At 44.1% G+C, this 22,410-nt stretch overlaps 2 protein-coding genes across 4 annotated transcripts in view; one reads left to right on the top strand and one right to left on the bottom strand.

The window, feature by feature from the left end:
- Positions 1-6,976, top strand: part of Rrp5 (Ribosomal RNA Processing 5) — a 132,759-nt gene extending 125,783 nt beyond the window's left edge. Inside the window, exons 32-33 of the mRNA XM_075677314.1 lie at positions 6,509-6,674; positions 6,757-6,976. Coding sequence (XP_075533429.1) covers positions 6,509-6,674; positions 6,757-6,925 — 335 coding nt within the window. The 3' untranslated portion in view covers positions 6,926-6,976. The remainder of the gene's footprint in view (positions 1-6,508; positions 6,675-6,756) is intronic.
- On the bottom strand, positions 1,337-22,029 carry alpha-Cat (catenin alpha). 3 transcript variants are annotated; one of them, XR_012825041.1, is made up of 17 exons: positions 21,786-22,029; positions 12,603-12,728; positions 12,338-12,527; positions 11,892-12,058; positions 11,711-11,830; positions 11,558-11,647; positions 11,325-11,498; positions 10,567-11,248; positions 9,734-9,934; positions 9,523-9,674; positions 9,179-9,248; positions 9,039-9,100; positions 8,690-8,977; positions 8,492-8,626; positions 8,253-8,429; positions 8,027-8,159; positions 1,337-1,628 (listed from the first exon to the last, which is right to left on the bottom strand). XR_012825041.1 is itself a non-coding variant. In XM_075677315.1 (17 exons), exons 2-17 carry the CDS (start codon positions 12,705-12,707, stop codon positions 7,995-7,997), a joined length of 2,718 nt encoding a protein of 905 aa, XP_075533430.1. In that variant the 5' UTR covers positions 12,708-12,728; positions 21,786-22,029; the 3' UTR covers positions 6,945-7,994. The 3 variants fall into 3 exon arrangements, 1 of the variants encoding a protein (XP_075533430.1); XR_012825040.1 differs by lacking the exon at positions 1,337-1,628 and adding an exon at positions 6,945-7,767; XM_075677315.1 differs by lacking the exon at positions 1,337-1,628 and having other exon boundaries at positions 6,945-8,159; positions 8,253-8,276; positions 8,337-8,429.
- Positions 22,030-22,410: the final 381 nt, after the last annotated feature.

The raw sequence follows: 22,410 nt of genomic DNA on the forward strand, positions 1-22,410 counted from the left end.
ACTTGACGCTATGTTTCCGTATGCCGCGTTGTATCACCGCAACCTCGACACAATACACAAAGCAAACACTACCCCGCTGACACCAGTCGCACCAACGAAAAACGTAGCCTACTCGCAGCGTCGTGCATGAATAAACAAACAAATCAGCTGCTGGATTGTCTTGACATAGCTTACTAAGCTGAGATCGGAACTATTGTAGCAACTCTATCGAACCAGACAGAAACGATGATGATGAGCGGGGATTTCCAGTAGCGCCACTTTGTGGGGCAGCAAGGAGGCTCCTTTCAAAACAAAAATGGCGCTGAGCTAGTCGAACCATGCACCGGTCAGAGTCGGTGCATGGTTGCTCTCGATTGAGTTGGCTCAAGGAGTGTCTGAAAAATCAGACGAGAGGTTGCAAGGTGTCCGAACTTTCGGCAGTTGTTATACATTATGGTCTATGGGGAGAATGGCGGTGCTGTGAAGCAGACCGAATAATCGAACATGTCCGAATTTTTGGAGTCCAGAAAATCAGTCGGCGACTGTACTATAGCCCCACTCGCTCTCAGCATCATTTGCCGGTGTCAAGCATCACTCCAAGCCTGCAGATGTTGTCCACTGGAGGAGGTGAATTTCAAGCTCACCATCGTCAAATAAAAAAAAAAAAAACTGTATAGAAGGATTCGAACTTCCACAATCTACATATCTGGCACAATTGAAGTTAGTTGGGTGAGCTATCCAATTGGTTACCCAGGTTACATCATCGACAATTTTTCCAACTTTATGGTGAACAAGTGTTTTTTGTTATAGTTGGAATCTTGGTTAATTTGTTTCTGTTAAAAAAAAAAAAGTTGAAGAAAGAATACACGACAATTTATCACTACACTCAAGCACTGAGCACAACACGTTGTCTGCTTGTGTTACAACATGCTCCATGCTGATGCGAGCTGTGCAATCAGTGTTGGTGTTGTGGTTTATTTTCGTGAGGATTATTATGTCGAAGTTTATTTTTGCCCTTGTTGCATTGTGGGCTGAAAAACTTAGCGATTGGCGACATGTCAAGCTCCAACATCAAGTCCCTCTGAAAGCCAATAGGATGTATACATTTGCGGCCATCATTTCACGCCGGATGATTGCTGCCACAAAACCAAGTTTTAGCGTGTCCGTTATTCCAGTAAAGGAAGGCGAACTGGGTGTTTTGCAACATGAGCGGAGGAACAAACATGAGTGGCCTGCTGGTGAGTGGCCACCTGGTGGCACAGAGCTCAACCAGGCAGAGCTAATACAGCCGTAACCAAGTGTATTCTGTTTTGTTGCTTGTGTAAATTTTTGGCAGCAGCTTAATCATGAGCACGTCTTTTTAAAGATTTAAAAATGCTTTATTACACGTGGTTACAGTAAAATGAGCTCTGTGTTTGGCTGGCTAAGCTCTGTGCGACCAGGTGGCTGCACCGTGGAGGCCACTCATGTTTACATTAAATTACGCTTTATCACAGCGATAGTAGTATGGAGGGGCTTTACACCTCCACCCATCCGTCAAAACACCCAGCTTGCTTGCGTTTACCAGACACGCTTGATGCTCCAACAGAACGCTGGGAATTGACAGCCAGGCGGCTAGCGGAGAGGCATCGCACACTGGCTCCAAGACACTGGAAATAGATGACACGACGTCACATCATGACGCAGAGTGAAGGCAGGGTTTAGCCCGATCGCACAGCGAACGAGTTGAGAAAAAAGCATGGCTAGGGAGGAGGATAACCTTTAATCGTACATAGTTTTCTTAATGCGAGATGGTTCACATAAATTGTGGCGCAGATATTTTACTGTAGCTGTACCTTACACGCCTACAAAATTTGTCCAAACTGTTTCAGGGAAAGAATCCGATGTGGTCAAAATTAACCTGGAGTGCCCCCCGCTGTGGTGTGCCTCATAATGATATTTTGGTTTTTGACCTGTGAAGCTATGGAATTTAATTTAATTAGTTTAAAGCAAAGCAAAATGTCCCTTTAAAACTGCTTGTTAATTGTACACATGGGCCTTTCTCAATCTTGCTAACCACAGACAAGCCTATATCTACAGGTCACATATTTTATGCTACACAAGCATTTATTGTCTATGGCCTGCTGTATTTGTGAATCTTTGCCTGTAAAGGCCAGTGGGACTGTAGAGTTAAGAAGAGTTTCACCTCAATAACCAACTGTTGTACAGTTATGTTGTTTGCTCCATCATTGAATTATTGAATTGCTTTAGCAGAACTGCAGTCATGTGAGGGAGATAATTCTACTCCTGAAAAGGAAAGCAGTTTTGGAGAAACAGCTTGATCAATTATTGTGGCTCCTGTGTGACTGCTAGCTCTAGTGTAACTCAACAGCTTTTTCTGCCATAGAAAGGAATGGAGCTTTGACAAAATTCACTTTACGGCAGCATACCCCTATTCAAAATAATAAATTATATATACAGCACTCTGAATATCTCTAAACTGAGTGTCACTGTATTGGTCTGAAGAAACATCATTCTATTTGTGAGTGGCAAAGAAAGAAAATTTAATAGGCAAAGTGCTGTTGGTACTAGAGAGGCTGGGCAGGTGCCATTCATGCAATTTGGTTTATCATAAATCCGTATGTGCAGAGTGAATTCTCCCTTGGAGCATTTGGGCTAAAACGACCCTGCAACACCTTTTTTGAACAGTGTGAATTGTCTGGCATCGAAGAGGATCTCCTCAATTTAACTTGTATTAGCAGAGTTGACAGTAATCAGATACTGATGCCATCATGCCATCACAGCCTTCTCTTGCTTTTTGGCATTACTACATAACTTGAAGCTGTATGCTGGAAGTATCCACCTTACGCAATCAGACCGAGTATTTGTATCAGCATGACGTCGTGATCATTTTGTTTCTCTTGTCATCATGCCATCCTAGGTAAAGGTCGTAGCATAGGTGTAGTGGGTGTCACTTCCTGGCACTGATGAGATTTGTCCACTTTTGATTCTGCCGGAGGCACTGCTTAGTTGTAATTTCTGAAGAAAAATGGCAGAGATTTCAGGAAGTTGAAAGAAAGAGCAAGCAGTCTTTTGAATGCAACTCTGTGCACTCTGGCTCTGTGCTGCAAGAGTACAGGAATAATTTAGGCCAGTGTTGACTAGCGACCATGCAAGTTTTTTATATTCAACAAGTGTTGTATGGTCGGCCTCATTAATCTACTAATACTTTTTTAACTGCATCAGAAAGTTTACCATATGCTGTACTTTTACAGTTTTGTGGAAACACTGGAAATTACTTAAAGAATTTTTGTAACTGTGGTCACTTCTTTATTATGCTGGAAACTGGTGAGTAAGTGTAATAGCAAATGTACAGGTAGGTCCACTGTTAGACAGAAAACGTGAGCACATGCGCGAAACGGCACTGGGGCGGCGCATGCCACAGATCATCTGCTACCAAACCACCCCTTCGCTTTGCACACACATGGCCGCCCTGCCGTGAAATCAGTCAAGATCCCCCCGCTTCAAACAAAACATTTAATTTTGTGCAGTGCCACCCGTGAGACTTAGAGAGCACACAAATATGCTCACTTCTTCTGCAGTGCCATAGAATACAAAGCAGCAGCAGAACTATGTTTCGTAGAACCGCATTGTTTGGACATACCAAATATAATGTCACTGTGCTACATCTCACACGAGCATTCTGCGGACACAAACACATGCACAACACCATCCGTAACTGCAAATTCTTCTGTAAGTGCTTGCTGATACACCATTAGTGTCACTCCCTCGCTATCATTTTGGAAGAAAAGGGCGATACTTTCAAATGTCTATACACAGGTTCACGTTTCCCGATTCACCAATGGTAGCTTTACACGGCACCATGTTCCGTATCTTCCAGCAACTCAACAAACTAAGCGCGTCATAGCCAGACATCACTGAAATTGCAGTGTGATTCATGCTTACTTCATTAACTCAGTGGCGACGCTCCATCCACAAAGTGAATCTGTTTCGATCTGTCGTGCAATAACGTCCGAACGCGAAGCTGCCTCCAGAAAAATAGGGCTTCATGTCGCCTGTATTGTTCTGCAAGCTCAATCATTTCTATGCTCTTAGCATCCAGACAGCTGGCAAGTCAAGCACAACTTTGCTCCTTTAGATCACATTCATTGCAATAGCAGCTCAAGTCTTGTTGCCTTGTCAAGCGCCTTGTCCTGTCGCCTTTTCTTGTGTCCGTTGTTTTGCGCTAAACGAAGTATTTATGGATTCGCCCAGCCACACACAGGTGAAGCGATAGGAGGGCAGCAGACGACATGCAGCATGTGCCGCTTCGTGCATGCGCTTGGTTTTAGCTGTTTCCTGTGCATGGCGCTGTGCGGAGCATGAGCCACGTGCTCACGTGTTCCCTCTAACAGTGGACTGACCGGTACATTAGCACGAGAGTAGCCAAGAACAAGTGTGGCCCCAGCCACTTAGTTTTGTTTCTAAAGGTGATAATTACGTAGCTCGTGCTCCTAATTTGTTAAATTATTTCTATGCCAAAATATACACCACTTTAATGCATTGGTCATTTCAGCGTCCAAACCAAGTTTTTGAAAACAAAACAATACATTTAAAATGTCTGTCTAGAAAGTTTGCAACTTTGTAAAGATACATCGCTTGCATGTAACTACCAACTAGTTGGGTTAGTCCCCTTCAGAGTCAGTGCATTGAATCCAGCATTCATACCATGAAAGGAACACTGCAGATGCTGCGCAAGTCCCCTAGAAAATTTTCCTAGATAGTTTCAGGGGATTCAGAACTCGCTACAATTCCCAAGTTACGATATGGGCCATAATGTAATTAAGTGAATTAGTTTGCTATTTGTTTCAATTTCTCATGCAAGTAATGTTTACTTCCCTGAACAATCCAGCTCAAGGACTTCAATTATGTTACTTGTAACAGGCAATCTTTAAAAATTCCGTAAGACTTGAAAACCTGAAATGCAAAAAGCCTGCGCTTTTTTTCTTTTTTTTTAATGTTAAGGTTCAACAACGTTCTATGAACTCGTATTCAGAAATGTCAACTACAAGGTATCGTCAAGGGAGAATGATTTCTAAGAGGCTATGTTGCCCGAGAAACTACTTATCCTAATTAAAGTCCTTTTGTTTAAATTATCAGATTAAAAATTGTTCAGTAACATATTGTAAATGAATAGAATTTGAATTTCAAGCCTGGCAACATTACTTCAGTGATAGAAGCGGCACTTGGTGTTTTGGGGCAGCTTTCGGAGCAGGAAAAATCGCAGTTTGAGCAGTAACTTTCTGTGCTAGTGCAGAGGAAGCTCTTCGTACTTTCTGAAACATTGCGCTCAATACATATTATACTAAGGTGAAAGTATTTTTTTCTTCAACTTGCTGTTTCATTTTATTGTTATTGCAGAAGATAAGCACAAACATAATCCTAATTCACAGTTAATTCTGCATTTCAGTAAAGAGTGCCCCCCCCCCCCCTCCCTCCCCCAAGCTGTCCTTGGCTTCGTTATTCATTTAATCTGCTAAGCGTTTTATCTGTTATAACGTTTCATCCGCGAAACAAGTTGAGTACGTGCAGCTGCCCAATTCTTCATTAATATGGCGTGAGCGCTGTATCCTCGCACATTAATAATGGCTGTTCCAGGCAGGGCACTGGCGCGCTATCACTTAGGCACTCATGCGATATTAATAAAGAATTGGGTGGCCATACTATATCAACACTATATATCCCTACAAATGAATTTACTAGCTGAGTGAGTTGGTAGTTGATCAGAAGCACGACTAAGCTGTGCAAATCCAGATGGAACAGAAACAATAATACTATTTGAATTGTCCTCGCAAGTACAGATTGAATAGCATTTGCGTTGCGTGACTTGCATATCCGAGACTTCCTTGTCCCCCCTCCTTGCGTTGGGGCTGCCTAGTTATAACGAAATGTGCCTTAAGCACTTTTCGATATAGCAGTAAATGACTGCAAAAAAGCTGCATCGAGCAGCTGTGCCCTCACAATTGTACGTCACTGTAATTACATAATTATTGCGATAACTATATGGACACTCCAGGCAAACTTACGCAGTCGGCGTCAGCATAAGGTTCCGTGTAATGTTCAAGTGCCATAAGGTGGCGGCTGCACGCTGACATATGCTGTAGCTGTGATGGAAAGTGTGTGAGGGCGAGTCGCGAAGAAGGGTTGCTTGATGCATTGCGCCTTCTCGCGTGTGTGAAATGTGTGTTCCCAATTCGGAGCAGGTGCATGTCGGCGCAGTTTGGCACAGCAGTTACATCACCGTCACTTAGAAATTGAATTTGGTGCACTTTAGAACACCCGAAGGTCTAAAGGTGCATATAATTTCAGCTAACTTCATGATAACACATGAAAATGCTTCACAGTGGTACCTCACCTCATCTAGATTGAAGCGACTGTTTGTGACAAGTCAAAATTCCTTGTTTAATTGCTAATGTGCTGTTATATGAACCTGACCTTCACATATTTTCTTCATTTTGTCATGCTCAATCCTTTTTTCTCCATTTTGCAGATATTGTGCTAATATCAAAGTTTGCACAAATGGAGTTCAGGTATGGTGATCCTGAAAGGGGGCGAAGTATGTTCAACAGCATTCTGGACAATTACCCAAAGCGCACAGATTTGTGGCTGGTGTACATGGACCTTCTCACAAAGCTGGGTGATGTGGAGAATGCACGGTGAGGCACATTGTCATAATACAATTTTTTCATCTGCATGGTTTTGTGAACAATTTCTGAGCTTTGTTTGTTTTCCCTACAGAAAAACTTTTGAGAAAGCCACATCACTGAACCTGAATCCCAAGAAGATGAAATCATTGTTCAAAAAATGGCTCGACTTTGAAAAGGAACATGGTGATGCATCATTATGTCAAACGGTGAAGCAGCGTGCTGTGCAGTATGTTCAACAACGCACAAGTGCTGCACAGTAAAAATGTACACATATGTAAATAAAGGTGCACATTTCTTTATTTAAACATAAAGGGAATTGATTTCACAAAGTTTGTTGCTTTTATTAAATAGTCTACAAAGGCTATCATTTTCAGTGTACATGTCTTTGTAAATAAAACTTGTGGCAACCTTGATAACGCACACCAAAGCAGTTTTCATGTTGTGCCCCCCCCCCCCCTCTTTTTCGTACAGGCAGAGACATGTCTCAATTGTGCCAGAAAACTGCATTTAGTCTGCCTATTCAAGGTCAACACCAGTTTCCCATTAGAGGCACAGTGGGTGCATGGGAAGAGCTTATACAAAAGTGGAAAAACACATGGCAGTTCTCACAAAGCATAATCACAAATGTAACATTTGTTACTGTCCATACATAAATGTGTGTCTTAAATATATAATGTACAAACAAAACATGAATTTCACTGAAGTGTAAGTTTTGGTATTTGTAAGTAAGTAGTGGTTAGGTACACGAGTAAAACTCCCCTCAAGAACACAAGCAGTCCCTGCCATGTCCCTAGAGCACCACAGAGAGAGAGGAAAGCAAGAAACATCGCACGGCATATTCATGCTATTAATTTGTAGCAGATTGGCTAAAGACATTAGTGGGTTACAGTGTGTTATGAGTGAAACTAGCAGGAGTTCTCACGTGTACAGGAAAGTATTCGGTGCAATTGCTACAAGACTGGATGCAGAAGTGGGCCCACCATGTTCCACACAGAGATGAAGCTGTTTCTAAACCACTAACGAAGTGCTAGGAGAAAGTAGAGCACGTCCTTCGCTCGAACGGGCAAGAAAGCAGTGACAGCCACAGCAGTAGTGACTCATGCTGCAAATAGAAACCCTAGCTTGGTTATGAAAGGGCACTTGACAAGAAAGCACACACAAACAGCACACAATCGAGCAGAAAGAGGGATAATGGGATGCATGCCAGTGCATACACATGGTGGAGGAAGGTGATCCTGTTTATTGGGGAGGTGACCACTCGTGTGTGACTGTTCACAACCTAGCACCGGATGGGGCTACGAGGAAAGGCCGTGCAGGAGGGCATGCCACTCAGACTGATTCGGCCAGACTCTGAAACTCACTGAGCGCTTTGATGGGCGCGATGTTCTTTTTCTGTGAGCCCTTGCGTACTTTAGCTCTGACTTCTTCAGGCTTCTCCCGGCGAACCAGAGGCTTCTTTTCAGGTGCCTTCATCTTCCACACAACAATCGGTGACTGTAAAGAAAGGATAGCCCCCACTCGTTGGCCCCAAGGTTGCATACAATACAGGACCTGGCATGCACCACCACCTATGTATCCTCTACTTACACTCACAACGCCACTTCTTGGATACTGTGGTAAGGAAAAGAACTGTTAGTATAAGGCACTGTGTCGCAAAGTGTGGGTACTTGCCTTAGTTGATGCTACATATGACGCCTTCACTGTTAGCACAACTGCATTCATCAGGTTTTTGGCAGCTTGAATCAGAGATGTGGCACTGTCAAGCTGGAAAGCAAGAAAAAAAAAGGTGACTGAACTGCCAGCCAAGCTTTAGTTTGACATCTCACCCCAGAGACAATGAGGTTTCCAGAAATGTTCTGCACATCAGCTTTCACTTTACTAGTGATGTTGAGCTGGTGACAATAAAGTGCTATGCGCTGAAGATAAGCAATAAGATCCTTCTTGGTGCTCGACTCTGGGCACTGAAAAAAATTAAGCACATTAGACCACTTGCACAAGTGAAGCATACGCCATTGTTTTATTACCTGGTCAGCAATGGTTCGTGCCAATTTGTCCAGTTTAGTGCCATACTCTGATATCTTTTTTGCAGCGTTGATGACGTCCATAGTTGTTTTCAAGGGCCCTTTGCCCCTTGTGAAATCTGTCATTTCCATCATAATCATGCACATCTGCTTCGCCAGCACAATGATATCATTGCCGGTGTCATCCCATTTGGCCACTTCGCGGTCAAACTTGTTCTTCTCTGTGCGGAATGTCTCCACCTGAGCAGCAATCTTCTGCTTCTCTTCTTCTGACACGAGGCGGTAAGCATCCTGTGTTGGAAGAATATAGTCAAGCACCTCTTGCTCCATGCGACTTAAATGTGCTCCTTACCCGTGTGTTGTTGATGCCACTGATGTCCGGATACTCATCATAGTCGGCAGTGTGGGCACTAGCTGCAAAAGGAATAGCATGCCTATGCAGCTAAGACAGCATTTAACTAATCCCCAGGCAGACAATGGACAGAAGCTTACATTTGCTGCGTGTTTCATAGGTGTTATCCTCGTACTCGATCTCTGTTTCCGAGTCCAGCTCCTCTGCACTCTAAGAAAAATCACCCAGCAAAGCAGCTATAAAGCACCAGCCAACATCCAAAAGCAAAGGACAGCTTACACAAGCACACAACAGTAAGCAACCTGTATCCCATAATGCACACGCAAGTCAAGTTTTTTCTCACAGGCCCCACTCCTCTGAGAACTAAGCGAGACCAAGCTTCCAGAGAAATTTGAGCCATCCATTTCATCTTCAAAGTCAACATCAAACTAAAAAAATTTTCGAGACTAAATTGTAAGCAAAAGGTTATGAAAGCCAAACTCACCCTATTCATCAGCACTGCACGGCGAATCTCCCGCACGCCATCATAAACTAGACGGGAAGCATCTATAAATTCATTTTCATCTATTTCTTTCTGGGGACTGGCACTCAGTGCTTCTACTGCCATCTCAACCTTCTGGGCAAAGTTTGGCATAACTGCAAAAAACAGCAGAACATCTTCAGAGACTGAACCTCAATGCAAACAACAATCCTACCTTGGTCTCTCAGCACTGCCACAGCCTCAAGTACTCTTTCTGTGTAGATACCTGGCTCATAGTTGTCCATCTCGGAAGTTACCACATTGCACACACGGGCTGAACGCCCTCGAATGGCACCAGCAGTGCGGTCTAATGCATCTGCATCATTCTCTTGCAGAGCCAGCACGCACTTGTTGACATCTTCAAGAATGTGGTTTTCTATGAAAATAGAGCAGCACTCTGTTAAGCAGAATTCTCATTTCAACAAAATCCTAATCAGGTAAGAGCTGGAGCATCATTACTTGCCAAAAAAGTGAACACAACCCACAGCCTCTGCATTAATAGACTAATTTTTTAACAGGTCTCGGAGCCACTGCCACCTCGCAAATTTTGAGCCAGTCCTCCACAGCACCACATTTATGACTGCAGGCATAACTATACGAAGTGCCTGGTGAAGTGTGTGATATGTATAGTTGCTTTTAGTTATGCCTCTGGCATTCCAAGGAGCCTCTGCAGGGCTTAAAATTACGATGAAACGTACATGACACTTCATTGAAAGCTGTGAGAACACACCAGGTGAGACGAGAGCTACGAGAATTCTTTGCTTCTATGGCCAATAGCAACAGCCAAGGTAACTGGTGTGTGTTATGGCCACAGAAATATTATTCAGTATTTCTAAGACTGGTCACAAGGTTGCAAATAAAGTGCCAGTCACGAACACAAAGACAAACATGCACCATGTTTAGCCTGAAGTATAGTTAAAGAAGTTCTAGAGAGGGTGCCAAATTTCAGAAGTGATGGAAGTTGCATGCTCAAACTGCCCCCAATGGGGAATGGAAGCTTTGCCTTACCTGACACAGCCAAGAAGTCATCGATGGTGGTAATGTCATCAACAGCTTCTGTAAGCAGACGCACCTGTGTCTCCCAGGCATCTCGAAAAGCGTCCATGTTTTCCTGTGCCACTTTAGAGCGTGGCCGTGCTGCAAGGATACGAGCCGCATTCACTACTTGTGGACAGAGGCCCTCAATGTGGGCCGCTGCACACCGCACCATCTTCACACCATCCTCATGACTTGACATAGAGCAGGCCAGGCTGGCCACTTCAACCAGCTTGTGGGCGTGCTCGGCAAACACACGCGCATATTCCTCGACCTGCCGCTCGTTCCCGGCACGTGCTGCCTCTACCAGCACTAGAAGAGGCACCTGTGTCTCGAGAAACGAATCCGATACGTGGTCCACGACTGCCTTGCGCAGCTGCCGCCGCAAGTCCCGCGTCTTGCGCCCCATCTGCTCCACAGCCTTGTCCAGGGAGTCCTCCTTGCGGCCTGCACTTGCCATGTATTCAGCCAGTAGGTCTTGCAGGGCCTGCCGAACTGCATTGCACTCTGCCACAATGCGCTCCCGCCGCTCATCGCGGGTGCATGATGAATCGGCCATGAGGGCGGCTCCGCTGATAATACTCTCCAGCCTCTCTTCCAAAGCTGGCCTGGTGCGCAATTCGTTGTAGGTGAGTGGATCCAGCACAACACGCTCCTGGTGAAGCAGGACAAAACAAGAGTACCAATGTTAATCACAATTTCTCCCTACCCAGTTAGGGTATAGGCCTTACATCAAAATCATCCAGTGCAGCTGCTAACTCGCCAGGGCCCTCATAGGATGGCACTAGGGCACCAGCACGACCTTGTGCAACGTCGCCAATTGTGTTGACTGCTTCACACACTTGCCGAAACACAAAATCTCTGTTCTCCTTGGCAGCCGAAAGCTCAGGATGACGAATGTAGACCTGCGGGCAGCAAGCGTGCTCTGTGAGATGACGAACCGGAAGGTTGTTGTCTTTTGTACCTTAGAGGCTGTGAGAAGCATCATGCTATTTTTCTTCAGCACTGCCCTGGCAGCAGCAAGGTCATCTCGCAACCTTGAGTCCTTCAGCTCCTACAACAAAAGAAGGATGGTGTTGTGCCCTACCACCACACACTGCTGGTTCCTAGTTCTCACCGCCTGCCTGCGTGCAGCCTGCTGTATCAGCTCAACAGTGTTGACACCAAAGTTTCGAAAGAACTCCATCAGCTCAGACTGGCTGGATGCATTCTTGACCTTGTCCAAGTCATCCTCGACCTGAGATAATATGTGGTCTCCACAAATGAACCACACAACAAGGCACGTATCCGGTGCTCACCACACGCAATGATTTCAGCAGCCGGTGCACATCCACCATGTCAGCCAGGATCAGTAGTCTAGTGACAGCAGACAGGAGGTTCCGTGCTGAGCGCACCATGTTACCCCTCTTGACCGATGAGCAAGGGTCCTCCGCAAATTCACGCGAAGCCTTACTCATGGCCTCTCCTGCAAGACATGTTACTTAACATGCCAGGCTTCCAATATGTACAGGGTTGCGCTTCATAAAAGTGAATGCACAAACACGAGCCCATGCTCTGCAACAACTGGCACTGGTTACCGGCCCAGGGAGAGGCAGCAACTCATCTCGTTGTGCTTCTGACATAGCTATGCTGAGTGCTTTTCCTGGGCACTAGCAGTTGACACCTGCAGCAGCCACTGCAGAGTGTGGGTTTCACACTGTACGTTCCCTTTCATTAAAGGAAATCCTATACAACATTAGCTTACCTGTCTTCCGCACTTCATCTACAGCTGCCATCATTTCCTGATGAATGTCAGGGTTCTCTGTTGCAATCTCTTCTCCCTTCTTGATGAAGTTTTCTGTGGCCCGCTCTACAGCAGCAACCAGGACATGGGCCCGCTTTGAGCGACCTTTCTTCTTTTTTGATGGTCCTTTTGTGTTTACCAGTGTCGTCACCTAGCCAAGCAACAAAAACATTGATCTCACTATAACAGCCTCTCGCTACCAAAGGTGGAGAGGCATTCTCCTTGCCTGTATGACCAGGGGCTCCAGAGTTTTCTCCACAGACAGTGTTTTGATCTCGAGGTTCTTGGGATCCCACTTGAGGGCGACTGGCGGTGGCTCCATAGTGGACATGTCTCAGACCACCTGGTGTCCCTACAGGTCACAGCAACAGAAAACTGCCACTTTCTCAGACTGTTTTCAACAGCACACAAACACTTGCACTTTGTCACTTTTAGGGCTCACAATTTAGTCATTGCAGCCTTTCTGCCCATTATACTTGCTGTTAGTACTGTATTGCATGTGTTGTAGGGTGTTCAGCCATAATTGTGCGACTGTTGTCAGTTTAAATAATGAGCAAGTAGTACCCAGTGCAATAACAATCACTTGGTGAAATGATGTCATAATAATTGATACTGTGTTTGCGCTTCCTGTGTCACTGCTTGTGTCTTGGCTTGTCACTAAAAGACAACTTCGGTGCATTTTCACTCTGTGGTTGAAAGTGAGTTCATCTTTGGCCTCTCTTGGTTTTTTCTTTGTTGTTTTGTTGATTGCAATTGGGCAGCAGCTCCAGAGTGGCAAAATTTGGTGGTTTACACGTTTTATGAACAGTGTCCATTCTCAAAGCCCATGAGGTACATTCACATTTCAAGCAATAGTTAACCTGAAGTAACTTCAATTCAGCAGTGTGCGCAAACTACCAGGATTTTATGCTGTTACTTCAGTGTTCAGTAAAAGCTTTTATGGAAATTCTACAGCAGAAGTTTTGTTCCAATATTAGAGGCAGACAACAAAAAATGGGGTACCTGAAACTCAGGAAAAGAGAGAATTTATCTGAACGAAGTCAGGGAGGTCAGCCTGAGCTAGTGCGCTCTAGCCTGCTACTCTGCACAGGGGGAAGGGCAACAGGGACATAGAGCTGTGATGAGGGATGATAACATAGAAAGAGGGATGCATAACGGTGAAACAAAGTTCCATATTCTGTTGATAAACATTCAGAAATTTCATCCATGAAGCCACTGCTGGGTTGAAATTAACTTTCAGATAAAGGTGCCAAGACTCAGGAAAAAATGCACAGAAGATACAACACTCATCGTGCATACTACATCAAGCTGGTAATAAAACAAGCCAAAGGTTCACAGAAAGATAAAGGCTTGAAGTGATTGAACAAGGGATGTCACAGCGACATCCCTTATTTGACCACCAATCAAATCAAGCTGGTAAAGTATTTATCAAGCTAGAAAGCAGTCACTGTACAACAACTGTTGAAGAAAGTATGAGTTACATACGGAACATTTCGCTAACAATTCCAATGCGAGAAAAATCAATATTTTGCTCCTCTACCATAGATCAGAACCACCTTGTATGGGCACAGTTGGAGTTGCGTACTGATATTAGTACAGAAAATTTGGCATTGGCATGCATGCTTTGCAAGTATGGCAGTTAAATAGATTTGTCCTAATTTCAACCTTGTTTTGAATGCCCCTGTGACATATCATACTACTTACCGTCCTGTGAAAGTAGTTTTTCACTGCAATTTTTCTATGAGAAAATGATTAGCCTCATTTAGCACTGTTTAGGTAACATGATAGACAAGAATTGTTTGGAATATCAAATTACTCATGGTCAGTGCTACTACACCAATATCATCTGTGGCACTGGAACAATTGTGGCACCGAATTTCACCATGGCAATCTTAATAGGGAACTCTGTAGGCATGTACGAGTTATAAAGCAGAAGCTGGATGACATGATTTTTAGAGAAATAATGCAACTTCAGTAAGTCAAATCGAGCTTCACTGCAAGCCACTTACAAACAATATTTCTTTAAAGAGATAATAAAGGCAAAAACAGATAAAAATGGACAGATTAGCATCATAAAATGAAGCAGACTGTGCCACTGCTGCCAAGAACACTCCCACAAATGTGAAAGCTGATGTAAATGTTACAGGACTGGTGCCGTTATTGTATAACTGCAGCACCTGCAAACAGTGATATAAATCCCTCTAGCAATCGTCTCTCAAGAGCAGTCGAATATGATAACAAAAAAAAAAGCAAATTGCACTGTAAGAGCTAGACACTTTAGTATGGCCAACCATACAGAATTTTCTCACGGAAGAACAGATTGGTGCACTTTACACTTCTGTCAGTGCTATTTGAGAGAGTGTGATTTTCTCATTGTGCCACTATCTGACACCAAGCTAAGCAGCCTTGACCTCAGAGGTTGCTGGTATAGCGTAGAATTCCTGTCCTTGCCCCGTTTTCTCAAGCAATGTGAATTGTGGAGACATGCTGCCTTTAATTGTAATTTTCTTGGGAACTGAGTTATCTCTTGTGACAGACTCAGAATCGTAATCTACCACTTTGCTAGACTTCATATTTGCCTATAGTGTCCGTACAATTGTCTGCACTTTTTTATGTGGCATAGGCTCTTGAGTGACTTGCATCTTTGCAGCTGTATTGCTAAACAAGGCATCTTTGACATACAACTAAAGTGCAACCGCTTTCTAATTACCAACGTTAATCCTCTTAGGTCTGAAACCAACAGAAGCTTCCTGCATTTCTGTTCCCGAACATTCTTTTTTTCTTTGTTTAGAAATCTCTTTAGGTTGACAAGAATTCTTTAGAAGCAATTTAGCAGTCCATGACACTTCTTGTGCAACTTTCTAGCACAGAAACCAAAACATAGAGGTTGATATCTCATGCTGAAAATGCAAACTTTCTGCAGACCTTCAGCAGATCTCAAAGCAAAAATGACAGTTCACAATATATGATTACATTGTTTACCCGATTCTAACCCGCGTTACAATTGGATACCAAGTCCAGTGTTCTTGGCGTTAGCAACAGCCTACAGTCAGTGCCAGCATCCACATTCTCATCACAAGATGACAGCACAGCAAGTTTTCGCGTAATATGGAAACAACACTTTCAGGCTTTAAAGGGGCCCTGAACCACCCTTCAGGCTTGGTGAAAAAACAGTCTGTGGATAGCATATGCTGCTCTGAACACCTCGGCCAAATTTTGCAATCGTATACGGCACATGGTTTGCAAACGGAGCACAAAGTTACCTTTCTCTCAAACGCTCTCTTTTCAACCAAAGCCTGCTCCTCACTCTTTTCTGGGCGCCTTATTTTATAATATAGCATGTTCCCATATGTGGTTGCTATTGGCAAAGAGCTGACATCAATCAAGAAGGGTGTTTGGAACAGTACACTTTTTTACTGATACTGTGTATATCAACTGACACAGTTAAATGAACAGGCTAAAGTAAGTGAAAACCTGCTTTCGAATTTCTATAGTAATTACGTACTTCCAGAAGAAACCGACTATCGTCTGCTCACACTCGGTAACTGCCACCCGCGTAGGAATTAAACTTCGGCCACCCTGCTTATCGATGCCGTAGCCGTCAGGTCTGGCTAATTTCGACTGTAGTTTTGAACACTCAACTAGCCTCGAACCACGCGAAACTTAAGGTCAGACCACATGCACACTTGCCAACGTGCGCTCGCTCCTGGCTGCTCCTGTTTAGAGTCCTTGGCAGACTTCACTTCATATTGAGGTATTGATCACACTTCAAAATGCACAAGTTCGAAGTGGCTACTATCCGTCAGTCAAGCTGGTGCAGGATAAAGGCGGTTCGCACCACGTAGCAGAGCCAGACAGGAGCATATGAGCACGAGCGCGCACTTGAGCCCCGTCATCCACAATGCAAATGCTGCAGTTGCATACAGCTGCGGTCTGCTACGTAGCCTAGATACAGCAACCGCGACAAGTCTGACAAGGCTGAGCGCAATGCAGCTCGCTGACGACAACCGTATTTGGTGCATCATAAGCACCAAAATCGAAAATAGTGTTATCTACATGAACATCCAAAATCAAATTTGAACTGCACGCGACGGTGACGTTCAGTAGGCGGAGCCTTGTAGGCACACCCCGCCCTGCCGTAGCCTTCACAGTGCAAGTAAACGAAGAAGTAACAGAAGCACCGCAAAACGAGTGTTTGATTGCCAATAACTCCGCTTCTGCTGACTGCATTGAAGTACTTTTTGTGGCAAAGTAGTTCTCAAATAGTCTAATTTCTCGACTTCGATAAAAAGAGATTGACGGCCCCTTTAATTACAAAAGTGCTAATTCAAAAGATACTTTATGTGCTAAGCTAGCACCAAGAGTTGCATTGGGTGTTTTCGGCACTCCAGAGGCTAGCATACATCCCTGTATCGAAACTGAAGAGCGTGGCAAAAGACGCTACTTGTCCCATAGTTGTGTCCCTTTCTATGTCTATCATGTTTTTCTACGCTCGATACAGTTTTGATATAGTAATGCAATACCAACTAGCCCACAAATCCATCCTATAGTAGCATTCGTCGCAGATTGAACAGGCAAAGTGGTTAGATAAGGTGTGGCCCACTATCTCGTTCGCTATGGTTGCGGAGTCATTCAAGAAATGTGGAATACAAGATACACTGGGCACACTCAGATATAAAACATGACAACATGCTGCAGTCTGTATACAGCGATAAAAAGCCGAGAGATTGTCAACTATGGACATTCTGCATAAATAAATTTCCATTCTGTACAGGTAAACTCTAAACGTTTCATCTTTTTTTGTGATTGCCAAAACCAAAGGGATGCTACACTTTTGTTATAAAATCAGGTGCACATTAAGTTAGGATGCATTGTCACGTTTTATGAATGCACAAAAACTGTATGTGCACTCGACTGGGGGGCATGTTAGAATTGGGTAAATACTGCCAAATGTAGTAGTTGTTTGGACTCTCTTTTCTGCCTTTTTTAATTCAGCTAGCCAGATAATTTTACCAATTCTGTAAGTCCCATGAAGCTAAAATTAACAGAAAACAGCTGTGTTATGTTCAGACGACTTTTTTGCCACTTCAAATAGTACAACCTTTGTGAATCCCATCAGGGAAACAAAACATTACCTATGATCTAGGCTTGAAATTTGTCCAGACCTCTTTCATTAGGACAGGTCCGGACGAATCCAATTGCTCGATAATGCTTCAAAAGCACTAAAGTTGGCTCTGTGGTGTTACTAGCCACCTACATTTGTGCACTTGAAGACTGGAACTTGAAAAAGCCAAAGACTAAAGTCTCTGTCTGCCAGTTAATTGGTTTTTACTTGTGAGTAAAGACAATTTCCTTGTCCCAAAGTGCTTGCTCAACAAGTAAACTCTGTACAATGTCTCAGGAAGTAATGAAATAGCATCTGGTAAATTACGTTCCACCTCTCCATTCTGGAATGTCAATGTACAGAGAATAGGACATCAAACACATAATTGCACTGTAAGGTAGATGCCTAGTCAAAGGACCTTAAGCCACATGTTTATCACACTTCCCAACTTCAGAAAAGATAAAAATAATTGTGAATACAAACTTTTAGAGCTTCTAAGAGTGTTGCAGACAGACAGAAAAAAGATAAGATTATGAAACACTGAACACTTGGGTTGGCAGACAAGACATGCAACCACAAATGGTTAATGTACGAGGTCTGTTAGAAATGTATCTGACCTTTGGCCAAAGAAAATAAACTGACACAAATGGAGCGCTGGAAACCTAATCACCCTCAATGTAGTCTTCTTGGGACTCCACACACTTCTCCCAGCGATGCTGCCATTATTGGAAGCATTCCGAGAAGGCCTCTTCAGGAATGGAGTTTAGCTCAGTTGTTATTGCAGCCATAATGTCCTCTCTTGTCTGAAATCGCGCTCCTTTCTATGGCCTCTAGATTTTGGGAAACAGCCAGAAGTCGCAGGGGGCCATTTCAGAAGAGTAAGGAGCCTGTTGAACTACAGGAGTCCGGTTTTTCGCCAAAAAAGTCTGACTCAAGTGCGAGAAATGTGCAGGAGCATTGTCGTGATGGATGTGCCAATTTCCTGTTGACCGCAACTCCGGTCTTTTGTACTGCACAGCATCATGTAGGCAACGGAGGACATCCCTGTCGTACTCTTTGGTGATTGTTTGACCCTGTGGTGCTTCCTCGTGGTGTACCAAACCATGGGAGTCAAAGAAAGCAGTCAGCATCATTTTGACGCTGCACACTTGGCGGGCCTTCTTTGGTCTTGGTGACGTGGAATGCTTCCACTGTGACTGGGATTTGGTTTCCGGGTCATACCCGTGCAATCAAGGCTCGTCACCAGTGATTATGATGTTCATCAAGTCAGGGTCACTGTTTGTGGAATCCAGCATGTGCTGTGAGACTGCTTTTGCTCCATTGTGAGCAGCTTCGGCACGAATATCGCCGCAACTCTCTTCATGGCCAAATCTGGACATAAGGAATGTGCAGAAAAAGTTTTCTCGGATAGTCACACGACGGTCCCGCATCACCAGAGCATTCACTTTGGCAATAACCTGGTCATTTCAGCATGTTGATGGCCTTCCGGAGCATGGCTCGCTCTCTACCGATGTGCGGCCATCTTTAAACCGGTTGTACCACTCCTTAATCTGTGTGCTGCTCATAGCATCGTCACTGAAAGCCGTCTGAATCTTCCGAATGGTTTCCACTTGGCTGTCGCCCAGTTTCTCGCAAAATTTGATGCAGTAGCGCTCCAGTCGCTTCGCCATTTTCCTTGCAATAAAAAACCGACGAGGGCACTGCGCACTATCTCACTCAAACGCTGCGTCCCAGCTACTGACGCTATCGGCTAGCGGGAAAAAAATTCGCGTATGTGCACGAAGGTTCAAGGTCGGCTGATGCAAGCGTGCTGTTTCATATCCATCAGGTGTTCGAAAAAAAAAAAAAAAAAAAGCTCGGATACTTTTCTAACAGACCTCGTACATGTTAATGCACACCTTCAGGTGACAAGTCAGCAAGATTAACCAACTCTGCTCCCATAATGGGCAAGACATCCACAGTGAAATTTCCATTCAATCTGTGAACAAGTATGCTGCATGCTCTAGTGAAAATGCAAGATACAAGGGTGACATGCCAAATTTGTTGAGTGAAATTGCATTACAACAAGCCAAAGGCAAGATAAGTTTATCTGTTCACCATAAAACACAAAACTAAGAACGGCATAATAATCTGCCTTGCATATTCACACCTGAAGTCTGCACAAATTCTGAAAAAAGCAACTGAAGATATGCATTTATACTTCATTCCTCTTCAAAAGAAGTAATGAATATTGCAAGACAAATCGGTGAAGCATTCCTTCTGGAAATGGCGTAACATGTGAACATAACAGCTGCCACTTCTAATTGATGAGTGAATGCTTTTATAAGTTGGATTTTGCAATAAACTAATTAAACCAAATTTAGTCTGCACTACGGACAATACTGAAAATGGGTACTGTCTGTATAATGTGCGTATTTGTAGTGAAGTGTTCAGTATCGCTTCTGTTAATAGCGTATGAGCGTTGAACTGCCAACCTACTACACAAGTACTGCAGAAAATGTAGCCCCACCTCCCCAGATGTATGTACAGCCTGCTGCATTTCTAACTATATCGCGCAAGGATTGACCACACACTCACTCAGAGCCTTGCAACAGCAATAATCCACAAGACCAGAAGTAGCAAGCGCAGGCGCACACAGCCTCCAGGGCAAGCGCCTCATTCCACAGTTTCCTTCAGGATGATGCATTCCTTACCAAAGCAGAAGCTCTGGCACATTGCTACCTGTGGCAACGGTCACACTGGAGAGTGCTTTGTACCCCTGAGCGTACTAATGCCAGTCTTGCAGATTATTGCCACCGTGAGGCGCTGATATAGTGTGTGGTCTACGCATGCGCAATATATTTAAAAAGGCAGGAGGCTGTAGTTTCTTGTGCTCTATGGTGGCTTTGAACCTAGTTCTTTTCAGGCATGTGCCCATAATAAAATTCATTAGTGAGAATGACTGCCAACTCTGCAGCACAAAGATTTGGCCAAAAGGTTGCACATAAAAACAATAATTCTCACCTGTGTGAGACTCTTCCCCACATCAAAATAATACAGCTGCAAAGATAGAAATCTCCTATATGTTTTAACAATGCACATAGTATTTGCTGACTCGTGAATTCAAATTATCAGAAACAATCTAGTTTTGTTCTAATTACCTAAAGTTTAATAAAATATGGTCCAGAGCAGAATCACTAGTCACTGTATATGTGGATGTTGTAGTGTGTACATAAGTCAAAAGATGCAAGATGCACACCTTTTGTCTATTCATGCTCTAAGCATTTGAGTTTCACTGCTTTGTTCCGAGAAGTCATAAGTGAATTAACCAGACACCTTGTTTGCCTTCATCGGCTTCAAAGAACACTGCAAACACAGCAAGCCAACAAAATTTTTGAGATTTGTTTGAACTAGCTGCAGCCCATGGAAACAAAGCAACATAATTCAAAACTTCCATAAAAAGCAATGAATGTAAGATCTCTACAGCTTTGCCTTGAATTTTAACTTGCGTTCGCGTTACAATGTGCAGACACAGATTCGAATGGAGTTATTAATGTGGGGCTTGATGTTTCTATGAACAGTAAAAGTGAAGAGCATTATGCCCTTGTTTTTATTTGCACGATGCTGTCATATAACTCCTATATGAGAACCACAACATAATGTTCAAGACTTTTTCTGGCCTTGTCATGCATGCATGCATGCATGCATGCAAAACGAGCTCCAACTAAAGCACGATGGTAAAGGCATGTGCGTCGGTGTGGACATCAACTGCATACACTCGGATATGGTAGCAGAGATACCACTCCACCACATCAGCATAATCAGGCCTTCCTATTACTCATGCACTTCTGCTGTAATTCAATCGAAGAGCAGAACATTCAGGCGCAATGTAATTTCGGCGCATTCTTCAAAAAGAGGCTGGCAAATCTAGGAGCACCACAGAAAATGGCTTCTGAAGGACAGACTACCAATACGGTCAACGCCGCGATTCCTGCTGCCCTCCATTTGGCTAGTCGCGTCAAAATGAACTTACAGAAATGACCCGCACCGCAGCCTATCTGAGAGCGGTGCGGCTGTTTTAGCAACACACCGATCACAGGTGGCCAGTGACAAGAACTAAACTGCACTGAAAGGGCGTTAACCGTGTCAGCATGAGCTCCGCTTCGGCCCCATGTCTTCATTACATAAATCATCAGTTTTGTCAGCAAACAGTAAACGAGTAGAGCTTTTTTACTTTGAATGACTATAAGCCCATACTGACTGCGCGAAATTAACAAGCACAGCTACAAGAGAAAGGTTTCACCACAACTACAACAATAGGCTTACCCAAAGATTAGGCTGCAACTGAGAGCTTGTAACGGTTTTTGTAAAATGTTGCTTGCAAACGAAGTAGCAGTATCCTCTAAACTATTGCTTTTCTTCCAATAAGTTTATAAAAAACTAAACCATGAGTAACAATACATAAAATTAGGCGTTGAAATAAGCTTAGTACTGTAGCTCTGTAATAACTCAAAAGACAAGAAGCGCCCGGAAGTGGGAATCCGCACGTCCGCTTTGACGTCTCTACACGGGGCCTCTTCGATTTTCAGACTTCTGGCAGCCCGCTGGGAGCCAGACGGCAGCCAGCTAGTTCCGGTTCTGACAGGAAGTCACGTGGGCTGGGATCCCAAGACAACCCGAACCTGCCCGAAGTTTGCAAAATCGAACGCCGGTACAGCTGGCCAAATGTAAACATGCTACCAGCATGGCAGCGCCCGTCGAGGCCGACGCGCGCTAGGCGTAGTCGGCCCATTTATGCGTTGCCAGCTTGAAGATATATTGTTGCATTCAGGAATACGATCACTTTCGCACGATTTCGCGCGATTTCGCGCGACTCGGCGCAGGACGCGTACTCGGCCAACCTCGCCTTGCGCAGCGCAACAGATGGCCTCCGACGAGGCGGATGACAAGA

This window comes from Dermacentor variabilis, unplaced genomic scaffold (genome assembly GCF_050947875.1).
Source record: "Dermacentor variabilis isolate Ectoservices unplaced genomic scaffold, ASM5094787v1 scaffold_12, whole genome shotgun sequence".
NCBI lineage: Eukaryota > Metazoa > Arthropoda > Arachnida > Ixodida > Ixodidae > Dermacentor > Dermacentor variabilis.